Source organism: Vicia villosa, unplaced genomic scaffold (genome assembly GCF_029867415.1).
Source record: "Vicia villosa cultivar HV-30 ecotype Madison, WI unplaced genomic scaffold, Vvil1.0 ctg.001663F_1_1, whole genome shotgun sequence".
In the NCBI taxonomy this organism is placed as follows: Eukaryota; Viridiplantae; Streptophyta; class Magnoliopsida; order Fabales; family Fabaceae; genus Vicia; species Vicia villosa.
The window spans coordinates 375,124-391,028 of record NW_026705691.1 but is presented as its reverse complement, the minus strand read 5'-3'; the positions used below and the strand labels follow the sequence as shown (position 1 = coordinate 391,028).

The 15,905-nt window shown below is 34.3% G+C and overlaps 1 protein-coding gene across 1 annotated transcript; it reads right to left on the bottom strand.

The window, feature by feature from the left end:
* Positions 1-2,240: 2,240 nt before the first annotated feature.
* LOC131636207 (pathogenesis-related protein 1-like) lies at positions 2,241-2,690 on the bottom strand. The gene has a single exon (XM_058906850.1). The coding sequence runs from the start codon at positions 2,688-2,690 to the stop codon at positions 2,241-2,243; it is 450 nt and encodes a 149-aa protein (XP_058762833.1).
* Positions 2,691-15,905: the final 13,215 nt, after the last annotated feature.

Sequence of the window (15,905 nt, the reverse complement as noted above, 5' to 3'; positions counted from 1 at the left end):
AGGCCAAGAAGAAATCAATTTCCAAACTTTAGGATTTCACTTAACTGTTATTTTGTAATGCACTTAACTGATATTTTGTGATGACATTTTAATACTAGTTTGTGAAGCACACTTTTGGTGCTATTCAATGTAATGACAATTGTACACTTTTGGTTTTTATTTTGGTATGCCAATTACACACTATTGGTGATATCCTATGCTATAATGACAATTGCATACTTTTGGTGCTAATGATAATGAATATTTATACTAATTAGTAGCTACAAATTATTTGATATAAACTATTATAATTTGATAGAAACCATTACATTATCTTCAACATTCAGAAAATATACATTGTGAATAATAATACAAGAACTTAATGGTTTGGTAGAAACCATTACATTAACTTCAACATACTTAAAACATTACATTAAGGTGCACTTCAATGCAAAAAAAATCAAGACAAAACAAGTGCCAACTTCATCATAAAATTTGTCTTCCTCTCAACTTCAACCTTTACTTTTGCTTTCTCTAATTTCTTCAAAACAATTTGTAACTGCATTTATGTCTTGTCACACAACTTGCAAAACCCTTGAAAATTAGCCCGATTCTGAGTGGTTGAGTCACCAAATTCATCATCCCATAGAAACAAGTCGTAGCTATTATCATTCTGCAGAAACAAATTACAAGCATATTACCAAGAATTTGGGCGTGGAAGGAAGAACATATTTGAAATCAAATGGATATCCAATAACATATTTACCCCAGCATTGCAACATTTCCAAAATCTTCGATTACGGTTTCGATTTGTGTTTAATACCCACATCTTCATAGCACGCTCGCATCCGCATCTGGGTGGACCTGGATATGTATGGCTTGTACTGCTGCCTCCAATGGAATTTCTAGCTGACATTGTTAAATGCATATGCTGAGAAGTAGAAGACATAGCAAGAATGATGAACGATGAACAATAGAAGAAAGGAAAAGATGATGAACACATATGAACGTAGAACCCTAATTTATAAATGACTTGGCAATCAAATAAATCCAACTAACCTGTTCAAACACTGCCAGCAAGGATTAACACTTACCCAGTCAGCAAAACATGAGTTTAAGGGGGAGTGGATATGGAATCTAAGAATGATAAGGTGGAATCTTAGAAAAATAAATAATAGGGGGAAATCTAAATCTTGCCCTACTGGCAGGGGGTGAATAGGTATTATCCCTAAAAAACAAAAAATTAATATTTGGCACTATAACTACAACAACATAGCCTTGTCCCACAAAGTAGGGTCGGCTACATAAAAAAAATAGGGACGTAAAATAAAAAGAAAAATATTTGAATGAGAATATAAACTGGCTACAAAATTTTAAAATTTAACCATGATTATATTGTACATATGTTTAAAATCAAATAATGATGTTCATAATCATACTATCCAACTATGAAAAATGTATTATTGTTTAGCGAAAGAAATATCATTTACTACTTATGTTACTTATTTTTTATTGTGTTAGTTATAAATAAATAAATACAAAATATGGAAAAAATATTTATCTTAGCTAAATATTAAAAAATAAATAAAACAAATATTTTCAATGGTAATTATTAAAAAAACAAAAAATTGTTATTATTACCTAAAAAAACATGGAATAATTTTATTATTATTATTATTATAAAGATGTATAAAAATAAATAATTAAGTATATAAAAATTTCAACCACGCCCAAGTGAAAGATATAAAAAGAACAAATATATAAATAAAACCATTAATAAATAACAATCCATCCTCCGCAAAATTAACCAAGTGACAAACCAAAACAAGGACCAAGATCTAAATAGAAAAAAGTGACAAACAAGAAGTCGGGTCGGTAACTCAAATTATTTAATCCTTTAATATGTTCAAAATATTTGGAGGAGTTCCAAATCACACTAAAAATATATTAAAATTAAAGGTCAATAATCTTAAACATCTCACAACTTAAAGAGAATTACAACTTTGTGTATATAATCAAATAATCGTACGAGAGTTATTTAAAAAATGTAGTTAAAAAGAATAAAATAGTTTATGATAATTAAATTGATAAATTATGTTATATATAATTTTTTAGGATAGATAAGTTAGTGAATACCAGTTGGAAAAAATTATTAAATTTCACCAAAATGAATGCAGTTACACATTATTTGATTATTTAGAAAGATTGCAACACCAAACATGATACATAATCAAATTATTGTGATTAAAAAAATAAAACACTTAGAATGGAACTTCTCCAAGAACGTTGCCAGCAGGATAATAATAGCAAGCAACAAATGTTCTTCCATCATCACATTTCCCTTTGCCACATCCAACACGTCGTGAACCTCCCCAAACTACTTGGGTATAATGACCACATTCGCCACCCTCACACCTCCCTATATACCAATTATATAGGGGTTTTTCAGCCACCCACAAGTTCACCGCATCTACACCACTCAGGTTGCGAGCACTCATTGCAAGATTCTCGCCATACCCGTATGCTTCTTTGTTTGAGGGGATCAGCTTACAATCCTTACATTGATTAACATAATTTTGTGCAAAAGCAGCAATTTTTTCATCCCAAACAAGATTTGTCATATTAATTCCTAGTTCTTCTCTAGCCAAATTGTGGGTGTTCACGTAATCTGTTGGCGTGTCCTGAGCCTTTGTTATATGACTATTACCCATAATGAGTATTAAAACAAATATACACAATAAAGAAAATGAGCCCATCTTACTTATCAAAATAAATTTCTCAACGTTTTGTGAAATTTGTTGGAGCTATATTGAAGCTTTTATAGAGGAATTTTTCACACAAACATTATTTAAAAAATAAGTAAAATAAGAAAATGAATATTTTTTTTTAATTTTCATAATTATTACCTTATTATTTTTATCTATGTTAAAAAAAGTTTGCAATATATATAGTAATATGTATATTTTATACTATATGGAAAAAAATTATTTGTCCTTAAATTAATATAATATACGAGTCTTTATAAAAAAACTAAATGCATGACCATGAGTGAGCTATAATATTTTCAATACACGTCGATTTAGAAAAAAATATGAGAATGGTGTATATTCAAGGGACAACATATGCAAAGTTCAATTATAGAATATTTTTATTTTTTACAAAAATTCTATTTCTATTTACAAGAATATAAATATTTTAACTAAAAGAGAGATATGCATGAATGTGTACGGGTTAAATCAACATAAATATATATCACAAAACAAAATACCAACTATTAAATGATATATATATATATATATATATATATATATATATATATATATATATATATATATATATATATATATATATATATATATATATATATATATATATATATATATATATATATATATATATAGGAATGTATTAAGTAGGAGGGTTTTTAAATAAGAGATAAGAGGATTCATTGCTAACCATAAGATTAATCAAGAGAGAGAAATAATAATTTTATTAATATTTTAATAAATAATTTAATTTCTCTCTCTAGATTAATCCAATGGTTAGAATTGAATCCTCTTATCTCTTATTTAAAAATTGCTCCTACTTGATACATTCCCATATATATATATATATATATATATATATATATATATATATATATATATATATATATATATATATATATATATATATATATATATATATATATTAGGAAAAGTTAAGAGTTGGAGGGAATGAGAAGAACACCATAAATTATACAGGTTCAATTATAAACGACTTAGTCACGTCCCTAAGAATTGATTTTGAGAGTATCCAATAAACCATTATAGCTATTAGCAGCTAATTCTTACGAACCCTCTTTTATAAAGAAAGATGGTTGAGTACCAACCAAATAATTATACTCAAAATTTTACTGTCTAGTCGCTTATTTTATTACAAATTAAGCTCTCGAACCTATCAAGCTTTTAAGACCAACCTGACCTTAGACCTTATCTTGATTTTATCACTGGTTAACTAATAATCTATGGGATTTTACCGTGGGAGGATCTTAAATCTAAACAAGGGGTTGATCTCACAATCGTCAAACCAAAGCTTTTACGTGTTTATCTTCTAACTAAAATAAACAATCCCTAAGTGGATATAATTTTCAATCTAGATGCAGATAAAAGTCATTGGTGAACTTACAAATCCGCCCTTCTAGAATTATAACTTATATTCGCTCCCAAAAGGAACTTTCTTGAAAAGCACTTCGACTACAATATTAGTGAGTGAAATTAAAAGAAAAGGTTAGAGAGAGAGAGAGTGTGTGGGTGTGTGTGTGTGTGTGTGTGTGTGTGTGTAACACCCTAGATTAGTTGTATCCAAGAGGTCATGCACTTGTAACTTTTGGGAATTAATAGGAATTCCGTGTAGGCATGTTGTTGCTGCACTGAGTTTTAGACAACAAAATCCAGGAGAATTTGTAGATGAATGTTACTCTAGGGAGAAATACAAACTTTGTTATGAGTTTGTTGTGAACCCTATTAATGGACAGGAAATGTGGCTGAGGTTGAGAGTGAAGAACTTCTACCTCCAAACTACAAAAAAGGGCCTGGCAGACCAAGAAAGTTGAGGATTAGGGAAGCTGGTGAGGAAGGGGCTAGTAGGAGGCTTCCTGGTGTATAATATAGGTGCACTAAGTGTGGCAAAATAGGACACAATGTGAAGTCATGCAAGAGCAAAAAACAACATCCTAATGCTTTGAAGAGAAAGGTAATTGAACTGTCCATATATTTTGTTCTAAAAAATTCTACTATGATGTTGCTTTGTAATGTTTATTAGTTATTTGCAAAAGAAAGTGAGGTATGGTGCAGGTACATCAAGAACAGATGCCGGTACAAATGCTGCAATCCATATGGATGCAAGTGGTGCAACTTGTGTAGTTGATGCCACTACAAATGGTGCAAACCATATGGATGCAAGTGGTGCAAGTGGTGTACATGATGCCACTACAAATGCTGCAACTTATATTGATGCTGATGCAGATTTATTTGGAGATGTAACAGGTGAAATATTATCATCCATACCTGATATTGCTCAACCTGTGAAAGATGAAGAAGAAACCAAACCTAAGATGAAGAAGGGAAAGGCAAGGGTAAAAGAAGACAACAAACCAAAGAGAAAGAGGCAAAGTGAAAGAATAAAAATTATATGGTTTCAAAAACCCATCATGTGACCAGGTGAATTCCCATATCAGCCTTTGTGTTTGAGTGAAGAGGAAGAAGAAATTCGGACCCAAGAATGTGGTGGATCTCAAAGTGGAAAGAATGCTCCAAAGAAGGCCAAGAAGAAATCAATTTCCAAACTTTAGGATTTCACTTAACTGTTATTTTGTAATGCACTTAACTGATATTTTGTGATGTCATTTTGATACTATTTTGTGATGCACACTTTTGGTGCTATTCAATGTAATGGCAATTTTACACTTTTGGTTTTTATTTTGGTATGCCAATTACACACTATTGGTGATATGCTATAATGGCAATTGCATACTTTTGGTGCTTATGATAATCAATATTTAGACTAATAAGTAGCTACAAATTATTTGATATAAACTATTATAATTTGATAGAAACCATTACATTATCTTCAACATTCAGAAAATATACATTGTGAATAATAATACAAGAACCCAATGGTTTGGTAGAAACCATTACATTAACTTCAACATACATAAAACATTATATTAAGGTGTACATCAATGCAAAAAAAATCAAGAAAGAACAAGTGCCAACATCATCATAAAATTTGTCTTTCTCTCAACTTCAACCTTCACTTTTGCTTTCTCTAATTTCTTCAAAATAATTTGTAACTGCATTTATGTCTTGTCACACAACTTGCAAAACTCTTGAAAATTAGTTTGATTCTGAGTGGTTAGTCACCAAATTCATCATCCCATAGAAACAAGTCGTAGCTATTATCATTCTGCAGAAACAAATTATAAACATATTACCAAGAACTTAGAGGTGGAAGGAAGAACATATCAGAAATCAAATGGATATCCAACAACACATTTACCCCAGCATTGCAACATTTCCAAAATCTTCGAATACGCTTTCGACCTGTGTTCGATACCCACATCTTCATAACACGCTGACATCCGCATCTGGGTGGACCTGTAGATGTATGGCTTGTACTGCTGCCTCCAATTGAATTTCTAGCTGACATTGTTAATCGCATATGTTGAGAAGTAGAAGAAAGAGGTAGAATGATGAACGATGAATAGTAGAAGAAAGAAATATTTGGCACTATATATTCTTGTTTAGCGAAAAAAATATCATTTACTACTTATGTTACTTATTTTTTATTGTGTTAGTTATAAATAAATAAATTAATACAAAATATGGAAAATATATTTATCTTAGCTAAATATTAAAAAATAAATAAAACAAATATTTTTCAATGGTAATTATTTACAAAAACAAAAAAATTATTATTATTACCTAGAAAAACATGGAATAATTTATTATTATTATAAGATGTATTAAAAAGAAATAACTAAGTATAAAAAAAATTCAACCACCCCCAAGTAAAAGGTATGTAAAGAACAAATATATAAATAAAACCATTAATAAATAACAATTCATCCTCGTCAAAATAAACCAAGTGACAAACCAAAACAAGGACCAAGATCTAAATAGAAAAAGTGATAAACAAGAATTCGGTTCGGTAACTCAAATTATTTAATCCCTTAATAAGTTCAAAAAACTTGGAGGAGTTCCAAATCACACTTAAAATATATTAAACTTAAAGGTCAGTAATTTGAAACATCTCACAACATAAAGAGAATTGCAACTTTTTGTATATAATCAAATATTCGTACAAGAGTTACTTAAATAATGTAGTTAAAAAGAATAATATAGTTTATTATTATTAAATTGATAAATTTTATAATCTATAGTTTTTTAGGAGAGATGAGTTAGTGAATACGAGTTGCAAAAATTATTAAATTTCACCAAAATGAATGCAGTTACACATTATTTTATTATTTAGAAAGATTTCAACACCAAACCGTCATACCCCAAAATTTGCCCTCTTATATTCAATCAAAGGTCCCTCAATTGTCCAAGAGCACTCATGGTTCTATCAGACAAAGCTCCTCCTAATCCAGGATATCTAAAACTAGGGTTTGCACTTTACCAAAAGAGTTTGAATCTCTAAGGCCTCAAATGGATCTCAAGTTATCTCATATGTCTCAGAGCATCTCCATGCAAATTTTCAAGCTTTGGATCACAAGATTATTCAGTTAATGGTTCAGATGATCAATAATCAACTATGTTGACCTAAAAGTCAACTATAGTCAAAATACAGTCAAACTTCAAGACTTTTGGTCAACATCAAGTATTTGAAGTTATATCCATCATTTAATCAAAGGTTGATCATGATTGGTTAATAAAAACTCAGAAATGAACAAAGTCAAAGGTTCAAATTAGGGTTTTTTAACTGAAAAGTCAACTGAACTTTGACTGGTCATAACTCTCACATGGTTTGTCAGAAAATGTCCAACCAAAGCTTATTCTCAAGGAAATTTCATCCTCTACAACTTTGATGTTGGGCCAAAAATCAAGAAATGCACCATGTGGGAGATATGGACAAAAACATTACAGGTCCTTTTGAAAGTCAATCAGAAGTCATCTTTTTCAAATGAAGCATACATGAACATGGAAGACTTAATTGAGATGAAGCAAAAAGGATCATGTAGAGGACACTCTATGATTTCTAAATTGATCAAGAACACCTCCATAGGGTTAAAATTGAGAGAGAGATAGGCATGGTTGAAGTTGAGCAATTTTCAAGAGATACATGAAACCCTAATTGCACAATTTTGCATTTTTGGATTAATGGGCCTAAGATTTTAATTTCAAACATGATCATGAGCCTATTAAAGACCTCCAAGGCCATCCTCACATTTTTATGTTTTTAATTTATTTTATTCATATTTATTTAGATTTTATTCAAATAAAAGCTAAATAAATTAAATAAAATACTAAAATAAATGGACCAATTTGTATGGCTTTGGTTTTGATCAAGTAAAGGCCCAAAGGAGGTCCAAATTTCGTTGGTGCTTGAAGGGAAAATATTGGCCAAGAATAGAAAGAAATTATATAAGTTTCATATCAAATTTCTCCCTTCTGATGAACCTAAAGATCCAAGCCCATGGAAAACCCTAATCTCTCTCTTATATACTCCAGATTCTACAAGCAAAAAGGGGACGAAGGGAGGCAGCCAAGAGCTAGGGTTCACATACTAAAAAAAATTCTCCTAAACTAGGGCATGAGTAAAAGAGGAGAGACGAGGAGGTTCAGGCCATGAAAAGCTTTTCATCTTCTTCTTGAAGGTCGTAGGATTCGAACCAAGTCCAGGAGCTAATCTGAAACACACAGAAAGATCATCTCTCGTATTCTCATTCACTCTTGTTTTTTTATTTCGATTTTTTTAATACATGCTTCATGGATAAATTTTGATGATTTATATCTCTTAGTAATGATCATTAGAACGTGTCTGGTACCTAAATCATGAGCTTTGGCGTAGAAATTAGCAATTGCCATTAATGGAGCTTCAAGCTTCGATTTGTTAGTATGGCACTGTGCAGGTATTTTCAGGGCAAACGTAGTGCACCAATGAACTCGCAGACCCCGTTTTAGGTAGCCTGGGTGTTTCTCTCTCCTTGCTTCGTTCGTTTTGCAGGTTTCCAAGCATGGCCATGGATGAAAACGAAATTATGGAGAATCCGCAGGTATATGTGCAGCAAAGACCGTGGCTAAATCCGCAGGTACGCAGGATGGAGATGATGAACAGTGGCGAAGACTCATTGACTGCAAGCGTGTTTGGATCTCATTCGGTGGCTAACCATTCCACATTATCTCTCCTCTTCTTATTCGTTAACAAGCACTGCATGTGGGCCCGTGTGGATTTTTGTTGAAAATTCAACCGAGAAACTTTAATTGATATTTATTAATTATTGTTGGTTTGAATATCGAAGCAACTCAATAGCCCAATTGGCCAGAAGTGGATGGAGTGGAGTCCTAGGGCCTGGGTTCGAACCTAGGCTGCTACCATTATTTTTCTTGCTTTTCTTGTTTCAAAATCTAGTGTGCAACATCTATAGAACCTCTCAATACACCCTCAGTTCTCCGCCATAGGATTCAATCACAATCAGATCTAAAGGCCAGGAACTGCGCCTCCACTATAGATACTTCAAAAGCGCTGTACAGGATTATTACCAGTTTTTTTACATATTTTTTTATTTATTTATTTAAATGTTTAGATTAAATATTAATTGATATTGTTTAATGTAATTAATTTATTTTAATTAATAGTAAAATTAAATTAGGATTAGGGTTATAATTAGGGTTTAGAATTATTTTCCCTATCATTTCGATTATTCGATTTAATTTATTTTAATCACCTTTAATTATAAAAATCACAAAAAACCCTAGAAAGGTTTATCAATGTATTAGGGTTTGCCCAATCCCACTAGGCATTTGGCCAAAATAGTAGGATTTTATTTATTATTCGTTTCGACCGAATTAATCGGTCGCGATGGGTAATAATCGATTATCTAATTATTTAATTAATATAAATTAAAATACATTTTATTTTGCTAAAAGGTTTTAACCATCTTATTGGTTACGATGATTAGCATGTTTCCCTTTATCAATTCGTTATTATTTGTAATCGAATCTATTGATTATGCGGAGTAACGATAAAATTAATAACTAATTTTTAAAATACATTTATTTGCTATTAGTGATAATCGAATCTATCAATTAGAATTGTTAGCAATCCTCTACTAATCTATTAATTATGGTGATCAAACCTATTGATCATTGCGATTAATAGTGCATATTAAAAATCAGGGTTGTACGCCAAATCTTAAAACACTCATCTCTTCAATACTGTGAATTTCGAAACTGCGAATAAGGTAATTCAAAATGCCTTGCAAAACCACAAACTTCAAAACTACGATAAGGTAACTCAAAATACCTTCAAACAAACTTATACTAATTCTAAGGCGTACAACCCTGCCCCGAACTACGTAGACTCTGATCCTCCATAAGGAGGTATGAAGGCACTTGGATAACAAGGTGAGTCCCCTTCTCCAAAATCTCACTTTTCTCCCTATTCACTTCTTTAGCTATTAAACCTTAACATTTAGCCATAAACCTTCGCCTTTAAATTCAAAACCTTAGGAAAGGGTTAAGGGTGCCTAACACCTACCCTTGACCCGAATATAATATCTTACCCAGATCTCTTAACTGCGTAGGGTTTCCTATTCGCCCTAGTAGAATAGGTGGCGACTCTAAAATCTTTAATTTTTAGGGCAGGTTGCTACAGCTGGCGACTCTGCTGGGGATACACTTAATGGTGAATATTATGCTCCTAGGTTTTGGTAGGGTTTAGGTTTTTGGTAAATTATTTAGGTTTTTGGGGAAATTTTTAGGGTTTGGCTAATTTGCCATTTTAGGGTTTTGGTTTAGGATTTAGGTTTTTCATTTTCTATTTAAATTTTTAAATTTTTATTTATTTATTTATTCATTTGCAATTTCATTTATTTACAGTAATTTAAATAAATATCTGTTTAATTGCATATTTATTTTTATTGTATTTTTGAATATAAATTGTTGTCTTTTTATTACATTTTCGGGATATAAATTGTTGTTAAAACCTAAGTGTGGAAATTATCCTTAAGACCAGGGGGGACTTGCATCGCCTACGAGTCTTATTGATAATTCCACTCAGAGTGGGTTGAATATTCGGAAATGTCCAAAACGAGGCTTGACTTTGTTGAGGGCGGGACTTGGTATTTGGCTGATCTCTCTGAGAATCTACCCCTAAAACTCGAACCTCATGGACAAATGAGTTGTTCTAAAATCCAAAGAGACAAAAAGTCTCGGAGGCTACGAACGACCCCATGAGACCTTCTAGAACATACCCATGGGAAGGGTAGGCTCCCCAAGCCGTCATGTCGAACCTATGAACTTAGGGCTTTTGTGCTTAGGTGTATATTATATGTTTGCTTATTATATACTGCGAATACTTGCGTTTTAATTTTGCAGGTCTTCATATGCGTTCCCTAGCCCGTAGGGATTCTATTTCCAAGATCATGTCCTTCCCACGAAGGACATCTCCATTCGCGCACGTCAATTGGTCTCTCTATGGCCATGAGACCTAGTGGCTGTCTTGAACATCCACCCTATGCCTATATCTACGCACTCCCTAGCCAGCAGGGATTCTACTTCTAAGATCACATTCTTCGCACGAAGGACATCTTTGTTAGCATACGTCCATTGGCCTCTAGATGGCCATGAGATCTGGTGACTGAGTGTCTCGAACGGTCATCCCGTGCTTGCTCCTACGCACTCCTAGCTTGTAGGGATTTTCTTTTATGTCCATGTGTTTTTACAACGATGTGTCCTTCCCCTGAAGGACACCCTCATTAACGCATGTCGATTGGCTTCTCGACGACCATAAGATCTAGTGGTTGTCTTGAACAATCACCACGTGCCCGTTCCCGCGCATCCCCTAACTTGCAGGGTTTTGGATTTTCATTTATGCATCTTTCATCCCTAGCCTGTAGGGATTTCACTTCGTCCGATATCGTCCTTAGATAGGTTGTGTTCTGCATAGAGAACCTTCACACGAGGGACAACCTCATTGGTACATGTTGAATGGCCTCTCGATGGCCATGAGATTCGGTGACTGTCTTTAACGGTCATCAGCTGCTACCTTCTGCATACTCCTCAATCTAAGGGATTTCCATTGGCGTGTCATAACATCTAGCTTGCAAGGATTTCACTAGGGTCTAATGTCACCTCTAAATCGGCATAGGCTATCCTTAGGGTTATACTTGTCGCACGTTTGCATTGCATTAAATACAAGGAGTTATAATACGCAAAAAAAAGGATTCTTTTGCGTACGCATGCATTCGCATTTTCATGCATTCATATATTTACATTTGCACCTTCGCCCGAATTCACACTTACCGTGCTAGCCGATTTCCCGAGACTCACGAAGAAGACCAAAGAGGATCATAAACTATGGAGAAAGGAGGAATGAGCCTTACTAAGAAAAAAGAGGATGCCTTTCACCATGCCAGCCACATGTCCAGGCCTTGTCGTAACAGGATTGTAAATACAACAAAGGTTATCGTCGAGCAAGGATTAGTTCAACAAAGAATTTCCCTCATAGATACACTCAAGGGGTATCTAGTCATAAAGGGGTTCATCTATGAACATAGCAAGGCATACAAGGATGCCCTACGATAACTTGGGGGCAAGGGTCAGTCCAACTGGGGCAATACCCTGAACGAAGATGCACATTTACGATGGAGGGAAGAGGACATATGTTAACTCCTCACCAAGGGGCAAAAGGGTCATAGATTTTCTTTATCAATCTACGAATTCAGAAGGTTACGAACGGTGTGATACTATCCTTAGAAAAGTCAAAAGAGGTTCAGTCAAAGGAAACTCATGAAGTTCTGAAACGACGAAAACCCATCGCTAACAATATATTCTCGACAGGTTTGACGTGCCCAAGGAGAATTCGAGGTTACCCTTTACTTCTACAAGTCTAGGAACTAAGGAGTAAAACAAGGTCAACGGATTTACAAAGGAGATTGTCCCTAGGATCAATAGGTTTTGTCATGTTCGGAATTTCAACCCCTTCGATCGCTAAGTGTTACTCAGGATAAAAGTTGTACCTTCGGATTAACAATTCTAATGGGATAGCCATGCAGGTTTTGGAGTCAATTCATTCGCTCACTACTACGAATTTCCACTCGCACACTTCTATTCTATTTTCAATTTCAAATTTAGGGTTATTAACAAACATAAAGGAGAATGACGAATACAAATAACTAAATCTCGCTAAACGTATGCTTTCAAGGTAAGACCGAGCCGACGATGTACAGGCATTGTTTCAATTCCTAAACAGTGGAGATATAAGGATGTTAATCCGTCGTCACCCCATCGAGCCAGGAGTTGGAGTTTGTTTCTACTTTTCAAATAAACCTTGATTTTAACCAGGGGCAAGATAGATTTCGATCAATTCAATGGTGTATTTTGGTTGTCAAGAGAATCAGTCAATCTAAGCAAAGGGTCAAACAAAGGTTCAAGCATAAAGATCAAGCACAAGGATCAACCAAAGAAAATGTTCAAGCATATCTTCTTCCTCGCATTCATCCAAGATTGAGGAAGCAATGGAGATAACATGCACAACATCTTCTTCCTCAATACATCATCGAGGGTGTATCAAATTCGAAGCTTACAAATCAAAGTCAACATGGCAGTCACAACATTCAAAATCCAAGGATCAATATTTCCAAAGGAGTATTCAAAACAAAAAAGGAGAAAAGCGCCCGCTAAGTCAAAATGGAAAATAAAATGACTTAGGCAAAAATTAGGGCATCCCGATGGATCAAATTCAAAGGAATTGGCTCATGCAAAAATAAAGGGATAAAAAAACAAAGGCGAAATACAAAGGATAATCTTGTGACTGCTAAATCATCGAAGCTTCCCGTCAATGCTTGGATCTCTACAACATTTTTTTTCGGTGCTTGGATCAAAACTGAAACGATTCTCTTACATACAGAGCACATTCATTGGATTAGGAGAATTTTTAAAATTGGGAGAACATCAAGGAGAAAGGGGTGGGTTAAATAAATTTTGAGCCTTATATCTGTTGTTTCTTAAACCATGAACCAGACCAAGTTACAACATTCAAAAGTCTTAATTGAGGCAAGGTTAACTACGAAAGCATATTGAGCAGGATTTTGTTATACTGACAACTAGGTTTGTTAAAACTATTCATAACTACTATGTTTCTTCAAACATTCATTTCTAAATCATCCAGTCCTAATTCATAACGGACTTCGATTTCAAAACATGCACACGCATTGCATTGGAGTTACTTCTCAAAGGGTACAACATCATCTACGAATATACACTTAGCATCGAGGAGATCTCGAAATTGGTTTACTCAAGGGCGATCATTTCTAATAAAGACTCTTGAATGGGGAAACCACGTCTAGAGGGTTCTCCTAAACAGGGGCAAAATTTCAAGGACTACAGGGGCATGCAATCAAAGATCCTATTAACTAAGGGGCATTCATCCTAAGGCTCAATCGACTTGGGTCACATCTCGAAGCAACAACAAAACATGGGCATGTCAAACATGGGAGAAATTTAAATGGATAAAACACCATGGATAACCCTCCATGTCCTGGAGATCATGGGCATACCCTTCAATATAAATGTTTAAGCATTTCCTTCATGGCCTAGAGATCAGATGGCATCTTCTTCCACGAAAATATTGGGGCAGTGAATATCAAATCCATATGGCGAATAATTCAAAAGTTAAAGGTGTGAAGAACCTCTAAAGGTTAAAAGTATGGAGAACCTCGAAAGGCTAAACGTGTGGAGAACCTCAAAAGGCTAAACGTGTGGAGAAATTCGAAAGGTTAAAGGCGTGAAGAATTTCCAAAGGATAAAGGTGTGGAGGATTTCAAGTGGTTAAAGGTGCAAATTTGCAAAAGGTTAAAGGCGTGGAGAAATTCAAAAAAATCAAAAAGTGTGGAGTAATTCAAAGGGTCAAACCGGGGCAAGGCACACAGCAAAAGGAAAAGGCATCCTCACACTTTACAACCTCGAACAAATTTTCATCCTAACTACGATCTTCAAAATGCAAAAACAGGGATTGGGAAGTCGCGCTAGCATCCAACAACCTTACAACATTAACAAGCTATATACGCTTTGGTTATCAACGATCTATCATCTGAGGCGTTCGCATACTACATATCACAATCATTTTACAAAGGATATTTTGCAATCACAAAGACATTATCAACGATCATTCAAATACAATCCGAATTAGGATTCATTCTAACAAACATCCCATACATCAAAACATCCAAGTCATCACTCGGATGCTAAACCATACTGTCCATCTGCTTCCCGGTAACCTTACCGTTATCAGTAATCTCACTAATTGTTCATTCCCTAAACCGTACAATTTGGAGTTTTCCGGTAACCTTACCATCGTCAGCAACCTTATTGTTTATTTATTTCCAATCGCCTGATTGACGTATCCCGGTAACCATACCGATGACAGTAACCTTACTGTTGGTTTATTCCCAATCACCTGATTGACGTATCCCGGTAACCTTACCGATGATAGCAACCTTACAGAGATATTCACCCCAATCACCCGATTGATGTATCCCGGTAGCCTTACCGATGATAGCAACCTTGTTGTTCATTTCACTCATAAACAAACTACGCATACGCATAAGCATAAGCATTATCCATATCACCAAGCCGGAATAAGCATAGCCGTGGTATAGGTGCAAATATGGTTTAAACAGGTTCAATGGGCTTAAGGAGATAAAATCTTGGGATTTGCATCAGCATTAGCATATATACATATACATCAGCATAAGCATTCGAGTCAACATCATAAGACATCTACATGGTGCAAACGTCGGTATTAGGCATGTACACGCTACGTATCACACACCATGCTTCGCACACTACGCTTTACATGCTACGCATTACACACTATGCTTCGCACACTATGCTTTACAAATTACGCTCTACACACTATGTTTCGCACGCTAACTTGGTACAGACAGCATATACAACGCCTGGTCTCTGGCTCTCATATTTATAAATTCTCCAGATAGGCCAGAGAAAATTATGCAGGTAAGTTTGCTAGAACCATAGCAAATGATTCCTTTTGGTGCGGGTAAGTTTGCTAGAACCATAGCAAACGATTCCTTTTATACAAGTGCGCTTGTCAGAGCCATGGCAGGTAATTCCTATTGGTACAGGTAAACTAGTTCGAACCAGGGCAAGTGACTCCTATTAGTGCAGGTAAACTTGTCCGAACCAGGGCAAGTGATTCCT